The sequence below is a fragment of the Trachurus japonicus genome, chromosome 16 (genome assembly GCF_045865225.1).
Source record: "Trachurus japonicus isolate A0001 chromosome 16, Traja_1.0".
Lineage (NCBI taxonomy): Eukaryota > Metazoa > Chordata > Actinopteri > Carangiformes > Carangidae > Trachurus > Trachurus japonicus.
The window spans coordinates 8,350,813-8,368,831 of NC_140922.1; the positions used below are offsets into that span (position 1 = coordinate 8,350,813).

The 18,019-nt window shown below is 38.5% G+C and overlaps 2 protein-coding genes across 2 annotated transcripts; one reads left to right on the forward strand and one right to left on the reverse strand.

Annotated features, from left to right (window-relative positions):
• Positions 1-5,741: 5,741 nt before the first annotated feature.
• LOC146971662 (uncharacterized) lies at positions 5,742-9,747 on the reverse strand (the record flags this gene model as incomplete). Its single annotated transcript, XM_085802452.1, has 6 exons — positions 5,742-5,920; positions 6,330-6,482; positions 6,581-6,771; positions 7,628-7,972; positions 8,053-8,078; positions 9,609-9,747. Coding segments are annotated over 6 exons (897 nt in total), but the record flags the coding sequence as incomplete, so codon positions are not given.
• A 1,064-nt stretch (positions 9,748-10,811) lies between these two features.
• Positions 10,812-13,765, forward strand: LOC146971663 (apoptosis-associated speck-like protein containing a CARD). Its single transcript, XM_085801087.1, has 3 exons — positions 10,812-11,133; positions 11,949-11,993; positions 12,913-13,765. The coding sequence occupies exons 1-3, from the start codon at positions 10,881-10,883 to the stop codon at positions 13,164-13,166; spliced, it is 552 nt and encodes a 183-aa protein (XP_085657213.1). The 5' UTR covers positions 10,812-10,880; the 3' UTR covers positions 13,167-13,765.
• The last annotated feature ends 4,254 nt before the right edge of the window (positions 13,766-18,019 follow it).

Here is an 18,019-nt window from a genome sequence, read left to right on the forward strand (position 1 = left end):
GGCAGGATGCCAATCAATCAGATCATTAGGGAGAGAGGAGTTCTGTGGCGCTTATCAACAGTTTTACTTTCTGCACATGTACACACAGACAGAGAGACCGTCAGACTCACACACCCAGACACACACACACACACACAGGTTTTCAGCTCAAATTCATCAGCCTCTCAATTATTTTATACTTTTGATGTAAACATCTCCAACAATTAATTTTTTTCTCATGAATTTATCTATCTATCTATCTATCTATCTATCTATCTATCTATCTATCTATCTATCTATCTATCTATCTATCTATCTATCTATCTATCTATCTATCTATCTATCCCCCTCCCTATTTTTAACCCCTCTGTCTCCTTTTTTTCTTTCTTTCTTTCTTCTACTCCTTCATTTGTATTTTACGTAACTTTTTCTATCCTTCCCTCTCTATCCATCCATCCATCCATCCATCTACCTCTTTCTATCTATCATCCCCCCTCTCTCTTTTTCTTTCTTTCTTTCTTTCTTTCCTTCTTTCTTTCACTCACTCCATTTCTGTCTTTTTACTTCTTTGTTTGTTTGATTGTTTCTTTCTTTCTTTCTATTCCTTTTCTCTTCCTTTGTTTTTACTCCATTTCTTTCTTTCTTTCTTTCACTCCATTTCTGTTTGTTTACTTCTTTGTTTGTTTGATTCTTTCTTTCTTTCTTTCTACTCCTTTTCTCTTCCTTTGTTTTTACTCCATTTCTTTCTTTCTTTCTTTCTTTCTTTCACTCCATTTCTGTCTTTTTACTTCTTTGTTTGTTTGATTCTTTCTTTCTTTCTTCCTTTCTTTCTTTCTTTCTTTCTTTCTTTCTTTCTGTCCTTTTCTTTTTTCTCTCTTGTTTCAATCTTTCTTCCTTTCTTTCTTTCTTTCTTTCTTTCAACAATTTCTTCAGCTCATTCAGCATTGCTGGAAGCATTCACACCATTTCCATTCTTGGAAATGTTTTTTCTAGTTATTAGTGTGAATGCTGGAAGCATTCACACTATTGTTATTCGGTTCGGCCATTTTCTGCCTTTCTTCGTCATGTAACTAGTCCTTCATACTTTGTGCTATTTCAACAATTCAAATATCAAAATGTTCAGCCTTTTCGGGACAGGTGTGCTATGTCTTTTCTCTTTTCAACTATTCATACTTTTTGCAATATTCAACTATTTCTGATTTTTTTTTCCCCATAGAGAATGCATTGGAACAGTCTTGAAACTCTTCAAATCTTCTTACTTCTTTCAGCCTTTAAAGCGTCCACATACTTTCAGCTAGAGACTTCATTCAAATTCTGAGCTGTAGACAAACTTCTAATGTTTTCATCTTGTATTTACAACTTTTTCATAGCTTGTACCGTTTTTGAGATAAATCCTTTAAAAGCACATGAGGATTTCTGACAAATTTCACACTTTTCAATGAGTGTGTATGGGGTTGGGTCAGAGTGAGTGACATCATCGTTAGAGTGAGAGGGATCGAAAAAACATTCAGGATTTTTTCTGGATAAATTGCCAGCACGGCCACAAATTAAACTCTAGACACATGATTTCCTCACCGGTTTGTAGCCACACTTGTTGTGTCTCATTTAATGTGTTCAAAACAGCAGACAGACTTACAGAATTGTCTCAGTGAGCCTAATTGTCCAGCTAGACCCGCTCCAGTGGCTCATCCACTTCAATATAAAAGTAGGAGCTGATTTTTTTAGAAAAGCAGAAATGCCCCCCTTTTCTACCTTGCGACCCTGAGAAAAGTTTTTGCCCTACAAACATTTAATGCACATTGCCTCGCTCAGGAAGGTCTGCTTGCCCAGATGGTCAGATGGCCACATTCTGATTAGAGGTACGGTTCTCTTTTTCTGGGCTGTTTTCGGAAGCTGCACAGAGCTCAAATCTCTCTGCTCTGCTCTGCTCTGTGTGCAGTTGGTCCAGCTGTAGTGGCCAGCTCGTTCTCATGTCTATTAATAGAACAAGTGCAGGTGCAGCCTGGCCGCTCGTTAAGATGTTTTTAAACACAGCCCCACACACACACATGATAAACCAGACTGACAGAGGATGTCCACGCACAAACACAGGCATCACACTCACACAGACAGACACACACAGACACTCACACACAGTCACACATGCACGCATACACAAACAGACAAACACACAAACACAACACTGTTCCACACAGTAAAATGTAAGCATGGTAGTCGCCATGGTAACTTCTGAGGGCAGGCTGCCACACAGGTGTAATCAATCAGATCATTAGGGAGAGAGGAGTTTTGTGGCGCTTAAAGGGATAGTTCACCCTAGAATGATATTTCGCTCATTATCTACTCACCCTCATGTGGACTAAGGGCTGGAAGAATTCTCAGAGTCCACCGTCCCTTCTCTGAGTTACAGGGGGTCTTGGCGTAGCAGTGCATGTCCATATAACGGTTGCAAAGGGACACCAGAGCTCTTCGTAAAAAAACACACACAAAAAAACATCCTGGTCCGTCCAAATCTCGCGTGATTCGCAGTAACCGCACTGACGCCGGCGCAAATCACGCGAGATTTGGACGGACCAGGAAGAGGAGCTTCGAGAAGCTTCCGCTACAAACAAGCTTAAAATATAGATTTATTTAATTTTTTTCGGGACAATTACGCAATTTGGGGCTTCAGCACAAGACGGACATTACATACGAGCATCATGGAGGTATTTGGATGTTTTTTTGTGTGTGTTTTTTTACGAAGAGCTCTGGTGTCCCTTTGCAACCGTTATATGGACATGCACTGCTACGCCAAGACCCCCTGTAACTCAGAGAAGGGACGGTGGACTCTGAAAATTCTTCCAGCCCTTAGTCAACATGAGGGTGAGTAGATAATGAGCGAAATATCATTCTAGGGTGAACTATCCCTTTAACAGTTTTACTTTCTGCACATGTACACGCAGACAGAGAGACCGTCAGACTCAAACACACACACACACACACAGGTTTTCAGCTCAAATTCATCAGGCTCTCAATTATTTTATACTTTTGATGTAAACATCTCCAACAATTTATATTTTTCTCATGAATTTAAGTTCAGACGTTTAGTCTTTCCAACTCTATTAATAGTAGTACAATTACAGGTGGAGCCTAGGACATAGGATGCAGCTTTTAACATGTGTCCTATCTATCTATCTATCTATCTATCTATCTATCTATCTATCTATCTATCTATCTATCTATACCCCTCCCTATTTTTTAACCCCTCTGTCTCCTTTCTTTCTTTCTTTCTTTCTTTCTTTCTTTCTTTCTTTCTTTCTTTCTTTCTTTCTTTCTTTCTTCTACTCCTTCATTTGTATTTTACGTAACTTTTTATATCCTTCCCTCTCTATCCATCCATCCATCCATCCATCTACCTCTTTCTATCTATCATCCCCCTCTCTCTTTTTCTTCTTTCTTTCTTTCTTTCTTTCTTTCTTTCTTTCTTTCACTCCATTTCTGTCTTTTTACTTCTTTGTTTGTTTGATTGTTTCTTTCTTTCTTTCTATTCCTTTTCTCTTCCTTTGTTTTTACTCCATTTCTTTCTTTCTTTCTTTCTTTCTTTCACTCCATTTCTGTCTTTTTACTTCTTTGTTTGTTTGATTCTTTCTTTCTTTCTACTCCTTTTCTCTTCCTTTGTTTTTACTCCATTTCTTTCTCTCTTTCTTTCTTTCTTTCTTTCTTTCTTTCTTTCTGTCCTTTTCTTTTTTCTCTCTTGTTTCAATCTTTCTTTCTTTCAACAATTTCTTCAGCTCATTCAGCATTGCTTCCAGCATTCACACCATTTCCATTCTTGGAAATGTTTTTTCTAGTTTGCATTAATGTCCTCTGGCTTGACTGAATCCCAACTTTGATTTATTTAACACAGAAATTCTTGCCACAAAATGTCAGTTTTGGATATTGAGATTTCAAGACTTGTAGCATTAATTGATTTCAGCTTGACTGTTTTGACACATCAACAACATATCAACAGTAATTTAAGACACTAGAGGCCCTCAGCACCTTTCAAAAACAAGTAACAAGGTGCTGTACAACAACAACAGAAATGAAATTTCCTGGCAACGACATAATAAAATCACCAAGAGAAATACAATTTGACTTAAAAATTTAAAATCATCCACCCACAACAAAGTAATCATACAACAATAACAAAACAAAATTAAGAGAAGGCTAATCGATAAAACAAGAGATTTAAAAGAAGCCACTGAGATCGACGATAAGGCATCACTACATCATTCAGTACGTTCACATGACACTTGAAAAATGAATTATTGCCTTAATCCGACTATAACAGGACAACTGAAGTGCATGTAAACATTTATAGAACACGTTAAAAACAGCCACAGCTAGAAAAAAGTGCTGTACATGAATAAAAATAGAACGTTAGTCTGACTAATATCGGAGTTCTCCAACTCCGATTAAGACACCCAGATAATGCGATTGGAAATAGATTTTCTTCAGTATGTATACGCCTTAATCGGAGTTAAACTGGACAATGCATGTATGCATGCTCCACAACAGTAGAGATGGCACAAAGTGGAGCAGAGAAGCCGCCCGAACCCGACAAAGTGAAGAAAAAAAAAACACAGCATCAATGCCGATTCAGTGCATTTCACACAGTTCGACCAGTAGATGCAAGTGATTCATAAAAAAGAAAAAAAAGGAAAAAAGGAAGCCTGTGGACCGTCATTTGTATCCTATTCTCTGCCCGAACCCATCTGGTTGGGGACTGTAGTTGAGAATCTATTAAAGGTACAACAAGGAGTTTTGGAAAGCAAAGCGTTTTCACACTACATTTCCCATGAGCCTCCACGCACACGGTGAAATTCTTGGACCAGCAAAAGCAAAAACATTTGCCAAGAATGCTTTCATTGTTCAATAATGAAAGTCGGAGGTTTGAAGAAGATCAGATACCGTCGTAGTCCCGACCATAAACGGTGACTCGGCGTGGTTATTCCCATGACCCGCCGGGCAGCGTCCACGAAACCAAAAGTAGGAAATGCTGGGCGAGCCGACCACTAAATAGTAATATCAAAATAACTATAAAGACAAAACGATATATTTATCGAAAATGGACCCATTAACAAGTGTGGGTAACGTAGATTCATCCATATTAATATGAGACTTTTTTGTAACAAAATACAAACTCCTCGTTGTCCCTTTAAGCTTATGAAGTTTATATTTTATATTTGTTTTTTTGCTTGTGACAGAAAAGTCAAGAGGACAGGGGGCCGTATTAACAAGCTGAAACGGCACATATCGTCGCCTGAGGGGGCGGACACTGTCGGTTATTCGATTTTCTTTGCTGCATGTAAACTGGGACAAGGACAGAAGTCCGTTGAGACGCTCCAATCAAGCTATGAGCATAGCTTGATTAAAGCCTAGTTTATGCTTCTGCGTCGTGTAGACGGCGGACCTACGGCGTAGACCCGACGCCGTCGTTGAGCATTTGAAGTTCTGCGTCGAGGGAACGGCTGCGTTGCTTCCAGTCACAGCAACTGGCAACTGAAAAACTGAACACTTTTATTGCAAATGTTGTAGTGCAGGCGACGAACACATTTGCGGAGGTGGTCTGTCCGACCAGTCGAGGCTGAGAACAGGTGAATTACCACACTGACGTTCTGAGCGGACCAATCACAGTCCTTGCGGTTCACGTTGACGCAGCGCATAGCCAGGATTTTTTTGGAGGTGCACGTCAGGCTACGGCATAGGGTCCACGTAGAAGCATAAACCAGACTAGCTGTGCATGTAAACGTAGCTCTACTGGCATTGGACAAACTCTTAGTTTGTGCATCATTTTAGCTTAGAGTCTGTGTGTGCTACATGAGAATAGACCACTGACCAAAGTGAAATATGTCAGTGACAGGAGGACGGACCGGGGAGTCATGTCCTCCTCCAGCTTCCTTTCTGCTGCTTCTTCATGGGCCTGAAACAGAGACCAGAAAAAAACACAGGTGTGAGCAACATCACCGTCATCGGAAAAAAACAACACAACTTGGAGTCAGCCTTTAGGGAAAAAAACAAACAGTGGATTAATCAAAATCAATTACCTAAATTGGTTTGAATAAATGTACAATTTTTCAATTTGCAATATAACAAAATATGAAAACTGAGGGGAACTTAACGCTGTGTATTTAAAGCAGGGTGGTGAAATAGCAAAAATGGCAAAGCATTTCCAGAGACTCAACAGTTTCTGCAGTAGATATCTACCGGTATTTATAATTTTAAAAAAGGGTGGCACAAGGTCTTTACGTCACATGTTTACTGTGAACCACATACACAAACAGTAGTCACTACAGCAGCACAACTAAACCTTTCTACAACACAACACATACCAAGAAGAAGAGGTGCTCTGGTTGCATTTTGCTCTGGTCCGTCTCTTTTTGGCTGCAGCCTGACATTTGTCACGCTGCACGATGTACTGAATAGCGTCGTCCATTCTGTTCCTGCTGCAGGATGTTTTCTTTCCCCGCAGGAATGCAACATAACTGCGTACAGAGGGTGAAGCAGTGGCCTTTAATCCCCGCTGACGTACTAACACCCAGATCTAGTGCAATTCACTTTTGATGACTCAACTTTATCATACCTGATTTTAACTTTATCCTTGGACTCGTACAGATCCTTCAGTCTCTCAGATCTGTATTTACCGAAGCCAACAAGAGCCACTCCTGACTGTCTTGGCTGCTGGGATTCCTCTTTGGCTTTCTCATACACGCATTCAAATTTGACTTCTTTCAAAACCTCAGGGTAAAATTTCCCATATTGAGTCAAGGAATCCTTCAAAAAAGAAAAAAAAAAGAGTCTGTTAGAACTAAAGCTGCAATTCAATTACCTCAACACCAAATTCACATACATATGAGCTGAAAATACAAATGTAACAATGGAAGAAAACAGTTGAAAGAGTTAAAGACACACACATTTTTGACATAATGTCAAAAGATGAAAGCAAGTGTATTTATAAACCTGTATACACGCAAATCTTTTTTTTCTTTTCTTTTTTTAACTGTGGCTGTTCTTTTATTACTTTTACCTGTGCATGGTATTGCTGTATTGTCACAATAGTTGACAGTAGAGGTGCAATTAATAAGCCTTGCACTCAGTTCTTGTTCTTTTGTAATAGCATCGTAAACCAGCAAATAAATAGAGAATAAAGAAATCCCCAGGCCACAAAACCAAAAAAACAGCTATTAAAAAGGTTGTCTGACCACTTAGATTTGTAAGCGCCAAAACATTTCAGCCTCCAAGGTCTTTAACTGTGTTGGTCAATATGAAAAAAAAATCTCTTTATGAAAATCATTAAACACCAGTTTAATTTCCTTTATTTTCTCTAGAATATGTCTCCTCTGGTGATGATACCAATGTTTCCTTTTTAAATAAACTTTCTTCAAAAAATAAAAATAAAAAATAATAGAAAATGTCTTTTACAAGCTACATTCTTCACCTTAGGAAATGTGTTACTTTCTGTCATATGATAATCTGATTATAGGTGGAGTCATTGTCATTTTCTGTGTGTTTGTAGCAGATACCTATAAAGAAAGTTGTTTGTTCGCATTTGCCTCATGAAGACCTACTGAGGTAAAATATTTGCATCAACATATTTGACTTTAAAATTTCAAAGTGGATTTGTTTTTACCTTGTTGGACATCAGTGGGTCCTGGCAGCTGTTTTGCTGACGGTCTAGCTGGTGTTTAGCCAACACCCTGGCTGCGTAGCCCACATCATTCTCCAGCAGCCATTTGAAGGTTTTATCTCTGTACTGGCCAAATTGCATGGTGTACCTGCTCAGAATCAGCCTGTCTTTGGAAGAGTCCCCCCCCTCAGCAAGGACGCGGGCCTTTGCTTCAGCCGCCACCTCCTCTGGCATCTTGGGAGGAGGACCACCTGCAGCTGCTAAAGGCCTCTTGCCAGCCTGAGCCTCTGGTGAAGGAGCTAGGTCCAACTCGCCACGTGAATTCTTGCGGAAGGTAGGGTCCCCGTTCTGAAAATTAAAATACCAACAATGTCATTTGTAATGAGGCCACATCTTAAAGTATAAAAAGTACCAAAAGTTCAACTTACATCCACACAGGCTTTGGTTTTTGATTCTGTGGAGAAAGATGAGAGGATGATTAAAACCTGGTGCATCTTATAGTGAGCCCACCAACGTTAACACTGCTCACCTGCGACTTTTAAGCAATAGAAATATCTGCAACAATGCTTTTAAAGGGACAACAAGGAGTTTTGGAAAAGTGAAGCGTTTTCAGACTACATTTATGAGCCTCCGCGCGCACCGTGAAATTCTTTGACCGGCGCAAGACAGACTCATGTTTTCATTCATCAAGAATTAAAGTCAGAGGTTCAAAGACGATCAGATACCGTCGTAGTTCCGACCATAAACGGTGATTCGGCGGTAACGATAATAACGATAGAGACAAAACGATATATTTATCGAAAATGGAGCAATTAACAAGTGTGGGTAGCGGAGATTCATCCACATTAACGTGAGACTTTTTTATAACCAAATAGAAACTCCTCATTGTCCATTTATTCAGGATCACATTTGCTCCCCATGAAGTAATGAAATAAATTATTGTCAAAAGGTGTTTTGGTGCAGTGGAATCACAGGTAAGCTGTTACTAAACTTTAAATATACATGGAATTGAGTCCAGTTATGTAAATTACACGTCTGCTTCGCAAAACCTTTCTATGCAAATAATGAATAGGCCACACTGTGCGCACTTTTGGAGGAAGTTGTGGTGAAAACTTCTGCTCCAGCTGAAAGACCAAAGGTCACAGCAGCTGCCTCAAAACTTAAACAAATAATCCACCCCTCTCTCTAAATTATGGTTTAGGCCTACACATATTGTTTCTGACACAATCTTACATCTACACAAATACCATAAATGATTCAAAACTGAATGTATTTTCAGACTTCACATTTTAGATTCACATCTAAAAAGGAAATTATTGAAATGACAGATGAAAACACACAAGGAATGATTTGATATAAATGTATGTAAATAAATGAGATTTTGTCGGGTCAATTTGTGTTGTGTGTATTGTGCTCTGAGAACTGTGTGTTTTTAGAATTGTTTACCATCATAACTGGCATTGTAAAAACATGATCAGTTAGTTTACACAACTTGGTTAGGGCATCATATTTTGATATTCATCCATATCAATTAATCATGCATAAAAGTCTCATACACTGGGAGAAAAGAGAAGAACTGGGGATGTGGGGGAGGCGAAAGATAAGAACGTGAGTAGACATTAGGCCTACATGCAAGAGACCCTTATGATTTTACTAACAGTTACGGTAAGTAAGTGATACGCACGGTGGCTGTTTAGGACAATTTCCCTGTAGGCTACAGTACTTTTTGAATTATATGGCGAGCTTCTACGAAGTTGTGATATTAGTGGCATAAACGCCCCCCCCCCCGTGAATACATTTGCTTTACAGCAGAGTGAGTCTTCTCTGAGTACTTATGCATTATTCCCTTTGACGGTTTCTATATGTGCTCATGTAGATGCAAATTCGCTGTCTCCGCTGTGACAGCACACTGCGGAGCAGTCCTGCATGCGTTCATCTCCACCGTCTGGATTCATTTCTTGCCTTCAGCAGCGTCGGAACTCACCCAGTGTGTTTGCCAGCTGGTTACATTGTATCTGCCGCAGTGTTTCCACAGCCACTTCCAGAGCTCCGTGCTCGGTGAACCTTTTAACCAACACGTCCGTGACCTCCAGGATAGTTTTACCCTCAACATCTCTGTTACTGAACCGGCATTACATAGACAAAATTAAAAATAGGTTTCAGCAAACAATACATAGGCCTAAATAACCACCAACAACCATACCACCCAGAAAATAAGGTGATAGAATAAACAAAAACAGCAACAACATGGCTACAAATGAAAAAAATAAAAAATACACAGTCAGAGTTAGTCTGGAATTAAAGTAGCTAGTTAAACTTTCATAAACACATAAGGCTTGTTTCGTTTTTATATGTTTTAAGGACTTTTTGAAAATAAACATCTCATTTAAAAAAAAAATAAAAACAGTGGTGTGCTGTTTGAGAATCTACATCTATGGATAAAATATTTCGCCAAAATAATTAAAGTGTTATAAACAGAACTAATTAACTAATTTTTCTCATACAACCCAGCAGAGTGCATGAATTTCGACACTGCCCTCCCAAAGGAGTCTGATTTTGGGTGTGTTTCACACCTGGGGTATCCTGGTTTTACAAATGGTTAAGGAACGAAAGGAGACCTGATATCTTGGGTGAAAAGCAGCTACATCTGATTGAAAAATAGAAAGATTGAAATTTACCATTGTAGCACTTACTAAGCAGAGTCCAGAGGCAGTAGAAAAAGACTTAATCATGTCAATGACTAGCCTATTGAACGTTTGAATTCTACCATTCAAATTAAAATTGTGATTGATAGGCTATGTCATATGTAATCATCTACAAATTGCATGGCCAAGACACGTATGTTTAATCTATCAATGTTTTGTGAGCCTAGTCCAAATCTCTGAGTAACTGACAAAAATGTGAAAAGTGAACTACAGCTGTCCCCAGTCTCCCTAACTTAGGGAACTTTTGTTCTGTTTGTATCTATTTGAAATAGATACAAACAGAACAAAAAGAAACTGTCACAGAAATGTGAGAAATACTTCGTACACCATACAAGTGCAAAGTGAAATTAAAAACACTATTAGTTGATTATAGAAGTGATCGTCACATTTCCTACGGCATTTGAAGGCATCATAACTCCCTCCCTTTTTCTCAGTATTGGCTCCAGTAACAGGAAGCTCGAGGTGGGGAGGGAGGGGCTGAACCAAAGCGATATCGCTCTGGGCTGAACGACATCGATAGCAGGAGGACAGTGGAGATCACTTGGTGAGAAATGGCTTCAAAAACCATCAAATCCCTCATCAAGGACACTCTGGCCGATCTGAGTAAGGAGCAGTTTGAAGCCTTTGTTGAGACGCTTCTTGACCGCAGAGAGGGCCCGCCTGTCAAACGCAACACCGTGGAGGGTAAAAACTACTTGATGGTCACAAACGTGCTGGTCTCGACTTTTAAGGAGTGCAAGGCCCCGGAGGTGGTGGCGGAGATACTGCGGCAGATCGACTGCAACGACGAGGCAGAGGAACTGGGTAAATGTCAACCAAACAGGAAGTGACGGCTTATGAGGGTTACTGTAATTTAAAAGCAGATCGTCTTTGTTTTATTAGGAGATAATAGTGAAAAACGTTCGAAACTTTCTTACTTTCACTTTCACAGGAAGGGCCCGTCGGCCCGTCTATGAGTTGCACAAATTTTGTTTGTGTAGTTTACTTCTTTTCTACTAGCACACTCTGTTCAGCCTCTGGTTTCTACTAGCACACTCTGTTCAGCCTCTGGTTCAGCTCAGTTATAAATATGCTTGAAAGATAGAGAAAGAAGTAAAAACTGTCTGAAAACAAGCTACTTTTTAAAGTGATGTTTCTTATTTTAAGTATAATGATATTTGTTTTGACTAGAAATTACATTTTGACTAGAAATAAGACAAATATTCTTAGATATTTGAGTTTTTGCAGTGTAGAGGGTAAACAACCAGCTTCGACAGAGAGGCCCAGTGGGCCTAATAATAATGATAGTAGAGAAAAAATAACACTTTGTCCTACCAGTCATAGCAGTTATTAATGAATGATAGTGGCCAAACACTGAGCTGAAAGGAGCTTTAAGGAGCTAAAGCTGTAGCCGGGAATGGGTGTGTAACTTCTGTGCCTGGAGCACAAATGGGGAAAAAAACATTGAAAGATTGAATTTAATTGGATTCATGATTAGCATCACTTGCTCTAGGTCTCTTCCCATACCTAGCTACTTGTTGAGTTATTGTGCTTCAGATTAACCCTGTAACTCTCATTTCATTTTCACCATATGTGATATACCCCTCTGAATCTGACTGACCTGTCTTTTTGTTTGGCAGTCAACGAGGCCGCTGCACAATGCTCAAATCCTGGTTCCAGTAACGGTGAGCCTCTTCTCTCTGTGTTTATTAACGTCATTATTAGATATTATTAGATCCATCTACTGCTTTGACATAATGTTATTTTATGTTTTATCTTTCCCCTTGTAGTTGTTGTGCATCATAGTAGCACTATACTGTAAAACTGCACGTGACCATAGAAGGCCATAAAACAGTCAGACATATCTACAATAGATTATTTATCTAGAGTAGAAGAATATTATAGAATTTTATTTTCCACTAGAGCACAAAAGTTTCTTCAGATCACAAAAACATAAAGTCAACATGAGAAGGTTTAAAATATGTTATCAAACACAATCAGACTCTTAAATGCAGAAATTAGCTCATCAAGAATACAGTTCTATACAATCACTATTAACACATTATATTGTCTAACTTTGGTCAGGCTAGCTGTTTTCCCCTGTTTCCAGTCTTTATGCTAAGCTAGGCTAAGTGTCTCCTAGCTTTATATTTAGTATACAGACATGAGAGTGCTTTCAGTCTTCTTATCTCACAGATGGAAAGAAAAAAGCTGTTTCTCCAAAAATGTTAAGAAAAAAAAGACAAAAATTATAATTGTAGAAGACTTAAGCTGTATAATTGTAAAAAGGAGATCTTAATCTTTAACATGTAGTTTGATTATAAAATCTACTGTAATTTGAATGTTCTGTAAAAAAAAATGTGGGTCTTGTTTGTGTTTAATTTTGCCACAAGTACTCAACCTCTTGCTCACATGCAATAAACAGTGTCATAATTAGAGTACACGGTAACGCCATCTTCCAAGGCACGAACTGTGCAGCATAAGAGATGGTTTTCAGTCTTCCATGTAGAAAGTGCATTTTATTCGAAAGAAATGTGGATGTGGAAGTTGGATTTAACTTTATGTTCAAATCCAGTCAGTCATTGTTTTCTCCTCTTTCCTCAGATGAGCACCCTGTGGACAAACATCGAGTTACGCTGATCAACAAAGTGACCAATGTTAGCCCGATTTTGGACGAGCTCTTATCCAAGAGAGTCATTGGCGAAGAAAAGTTTTCAGAGATCAGCAAACTGCCCACTTCTTATGCCAAGATAAGGGAGCTGTGTTGTTCCTTGAACAGCAGGGGGAGCAAAGACATCTTCTATGAATTGCTTAACAAACACGAGCACTATCTCATGAAAGAGCTCAACAAGGCCTGAAATTTTATGGTTAAACAACTTTTAGACCTACCGACTCAAATATTGACCAAAATATTTTTCTATGTTGTTTTTTATTTATTACACATTTTTTACATCAACTGTCCTTGATTTTATACCTAAAGCTGATTGAATTTGTATGATGATCAGTGCCTCCCTGTCCTTACCACCTAGGGTCTTTTTAATGCTTCATTTAAAAAAAAGTATGTTTCAGGCTTTTTGTCTTTAATTGACAGTTGAGAGAGACAGGAAATGGGGAGGTGGAGAGAGGGGGAATGACATGCAGCAAAGGGCCCTGGGGGAATTAAAGTTGCAGAAAAGGTTTATCACACAACCATGTAAGAAGTTAATTATCCAACATTTAATATAGAACAAAAGCCTTGAATGAAAGTTGTTGTTTTGTTGTTGTTTTTATGGAAACGGATGTTTGGATGATGATTTATCATGAGCTTTTAAATTAGATAAGAATAAAACAAAATCCAATAAGAATATGCTGTTCCATTCAAAACATTTTCTAATTTCAAATTCATAATCAAATCTTATGATCTCTGCTTGTGGCCTTTACATTTTGAGTGAATGTAACATCTCAAATAAAATATGACGCACATGTACAGTAACTCTCTGTTTTCTCTCCAGGCTGAATGTGGTGTTTTGTTTAGTCAGAAAAAACAAACAAACTTATGAATATATTATTGAATATTAATGTATTCTTGTATGAGTTAACTCCCCTGGCTGTTTTGTAGGCTATATATAGTTTGTGGCATTGTATCATTATGTAAGTGTAATAATACCTCATTGTAAAGACAGATGTTGTGTTTGATACTGAAGCAGGTTAATTTTCTCCTGCCTTGTGGGTCTGAAACAGTGACGTCAGGTTATTTGGTGGATCTGTGGTATGAGAAAAACCTATCCAAAGTTTATTACAGTGGGGATTGTGTGAAGTAGCCTAATGAGAGGGAAGTAATTGATCATAATCTGAGTCCACGTTCACTCCTGTGAACGGACTCTGTTTTTCCTAAAAGCATGGGAAGGTGTAATCAATGACGTCACATAGGAAGTGATTGAAAGTGACCGCTTTTCTGTTACATCCATGCTCTGCTATTACTGTGGCTCAGTTATTTATTAATAATAACGTATTCTCATAAATATTTTTATGTCTTGTGACCAGGACAGAAGTTCACCGTGTATTTTAAGATGTGACACCTGAATCCGATTCACAGAGTCACAGTCACAGCAAGTCTGGAACAATCTGGTCCAGACTGAGTCCAGGGCTGCGTTCCACAAGTGGGTCGCCCTCGCTCACTTGCCCTCAGCAGTCAGCATTTGCCAGCCGCCATCATAAGAGCTGTTCCATTTCTCTGAACAGCTTAAGTGAACTTGGTGAGATTGACCCTTGAGGGTTGAGTGATCGAGTCAATATCGATGGTCACTCCAGAGCTATGTATCACCCACAATGCATTGCAGTGGTGCACAGAAAATACATCCATGTGTATAATATAGTATAACTAGAAAATTTCCTCTCGGGAAATTTTGAATGGGCCACGGGGCTACTGCCGGTTGTACCATCTCAACATGGGAATCAAACCCACGATCTTAAGGTCAAGACAGAGCTGATCAGACAGACACATGATCATCTTTCTATAAGCACTGATATGGAGGAGCTGTAACCACATTAGGTTACCTGTGTGTGTGTGTGTGTGTGTCTTGTGTAATAGGGCCAGGACTCAATTAAAACAATTAATCTAATTAATTAGAGGCTTTGTAATTAATCAATCGCAATTAATTGCATTTTAATCGCATATAAATATTTGACCTGAGAACAGTGAGAAGCATTTTTTTCACATGGATTTTAGTATACCATTGAATGACTGAATAGCTTAAGCAACAAAACATTGTTTTTTTTTTCAAGGTGGTACTTAACCAGGACCAACATGCAAATTATCGATTAATTCATTAATCGATATTTGATACAGATTTAAATGGTCTTTCCTGCCAATACACTATGATGATTACTGTAGTATTTAACTAGGCTACATAAATCACAGTAGCATACAGTAAGAAACTGGTAATACTATGGAAAGAAGCCACACTTTCTTTTACAGCAAAGTATCATCTTATTTACTTGGAAAATAGTCATGTTTTACCTGGTAACACTATAGAAAATACATGGTAATGTTGAGGATGGAAAATGTGTAAAACTGAAGAGTCTTGGTTCAATTACACAGTAAGAAACTGGTAATACTGTGGAAAGAGGCCACACTTTCTTTTACAGCACACTTTCGTCTTACTTACTTGGTAAATAGACATGTTTTACCTGGTAACACTACAGAAAATAAATGGTAATGTTGAGAAACGAAAATATGTAAAACTGAACAGTCTTGGTTTAATTACATAGTAATAAACTGGTAATACTGTGGAAAGAAGCCACCCTTTCTTTTACAGCACAGTTTCATCTTATTTACTTGGAAAATAGTCATGTTTTACCTGGTAACACTACAGAAAATACATGGTAATGTTGAGAATGGAAAATATGTCAAACTGAACAGTACTGGTTTAATTACATAGTAAGAAACTGGTAATACTGTGGAAAGAGGCCACACTTTCTTTTACAGCACACTTTCATCTTATTTACTTGGTAAATAGATGTGTTTTACCTAGTAATGCTACAGAAAATACATGGTAATTTTGAGAAACGAAAATATGTAAAACTGAACTGTCTTGGTTTGATTACATAGTAATAAACTGGTAACACTGTGGAAAGAAGCCACGCTTTCTTTTACAGCACAGTTTCATCTTATTTACTTGGTAAATAGATGTGTTTTACCTAGTAATACTACAGAAAATACATGGTAATGTTGAGAAACAAAAATATGTAAAACTGAACAGTCTTCGTTTAATTACATAGTAATAAACTGGTAATACTGTGGAAAGAAGCCACGCTTTCTTTTACAGCACAGTTTCATCTTATTTACTTGGAAAATAGTCATGTTTTACCTGGTAACACTACAGAAAATACATGGTAATGTTGAGAATGGAAAATATGTAAAACTGAACAGTCTTGGTTTAATTACATAGTAAGAAACTGGTAATACTGTGGAAAGAGGCCACACTTTCTTTTACAGCACACTTTCATCTTATTTACTTGGTAAATAGATGTGTTTTACCTAGTAATACTACAGAAAATACATGGTAATGTTGAGAAACGAAAATGTGTAAAACTGAACAGTCTTGGTTTAATTACATAGTAATAAACTGGTAATACTGTGGAAAGAAGCCACGCTTTCTTTTACAGCACAGTTTCATCTTATTTGCTTGGTAAATATACAGGTTTTACCTGGTAACACTACAGAAGGTTTAATTAACAAGAGGACCCTGATGGCATATTTGCCAGGTAAGTACTAAATAAAATCAGGCATGATAAATGAATGAGCAAAGTTATTACCAGCCAAAACAGCTCAATAACTTAGTAACACGATGGACAGGTGAGATATTGGATTATACTACCAGGTAAATGGGATGTAACTTCTCTCCTTTTACATTGTAATTGCGTTATTATTTTACTGTAGTTACCTTCATAATGACGGTAGTAATTACCCATTAATGCAGTGTTGTTCTTTAGTAATAGTTGAAATATTTCAAGGCAATTAGTTAGTATTTACTCTGTAGTTACCATCATTTTACCAGTGTTAGTGACCTTGTAATTTCTTTCTTTTACCTTGTAATTACACAGTAAATACACAGTAATTAGGGGACTGTAAAAGAAAGGGTTACCGGCATTTGTTCTGTAGCTGCACAGCGGGAGTCCTGCAGACATAGAAGCGTGATCCATCTGCCCTATTTGGACCACGCTGAACACGCTGATGTATGTCTCATCTCTCTACGACCTTGCCTTCCCGAGATACTCCTCAAAGGGCCAGCTCAGCATGTTGCTGAAAATGTCAAAGTGCCAACTCCACTTGTACATACGGGACAAAAAATAAGGTGCTTCAATATGGGTACCAATCGACTCCAAATGGCCTGAAATGTGCTCCTAAACATGTTCTGGGGAACGCTTTTGCCAAAAGCACTTAGTCAAATTTTCACTTTTCACCGATTACATATACTCTGACTGGGATAGGCATTTGGTCTGTAGCTGCGCAGCGGGAGTCCTGCAGACCTAGAAGCGTGATCCATCTGCCCTATTTGGACCACGCTGAACACGCTGATGTGTGTCTCATCTCTCTACGACCTTGCCTTCCCAAGATACTCCTCAAAGGGCCAGCTCAGCATGTTGCTGAAAATGTCAAAGTGCCAACTCCACTTGTACATATGGGACAAAAAATAAGGTGCTTCAATATGGGTACCAATCGACTCCAACTCTACTGTACAGAGTGTGGACTCTTATTGGAAATCAGTTGAAAATTCACCAAACAGCTAATTTTACTTCAAATTGTGATGTCTCCAAGCTCCCATGGGCGTCCCACGCTGCGTCTGCCAAACTGAGCGTTTCTTGGCCAGATCTGCCCAAATCGACCAACGCTGACACAGGCTGTACAGAGTCTGGACTTTTGCTGGAAATCAGTTGAAAATTCACCAAACAGCTTATTTTACTTCAAATTGTGATGTCTCCAAGCAGAGTCTGGACTTTTGCTGGAAATCAGTTGAAAATTCACCAAACTGCTTATTTTACTTCAAATTGTCATGTCTCCAAGCAGAGTGTGGACTTTTGCTGGAAATCAGTTGAAAATTCACCAAACAGCTTATTTTACTTCAAATTGTGATGTCTCCAAGCATAGTCTGGACTTTTGCTGGATAGCAGTTGAAAATTCACCAAACAGCGTTTTTACTTCAAATTGTGATGTCTCCAAGCTACCCAC

Excerpts from the sequence above, each read along its gene's own strand:
- LOC146971663 (XM_085801087.1), top strand. The coding sequence starts at position 10,881 with ATGGCTTCAAAAACCATCAAATCCCTCATCAAGGACACTCTGGCCGAT. Across the intron at positions 11,134-11,948 it reads CGACGAGGCAGAGGAACTGG|TCAACGAGGCCGCTGCACAA; the intron begins GTAAATGTCAAC and ends TTTGTTTGGCAG. Across the intron at positions 11,994-12,912 it reads AAATCCTGGTTCCAGTAACG|ATGAGCACCCTGTGGACAAA; the intron begins GTGAGCCTCTTC and ends CTCTTTCCTCAG.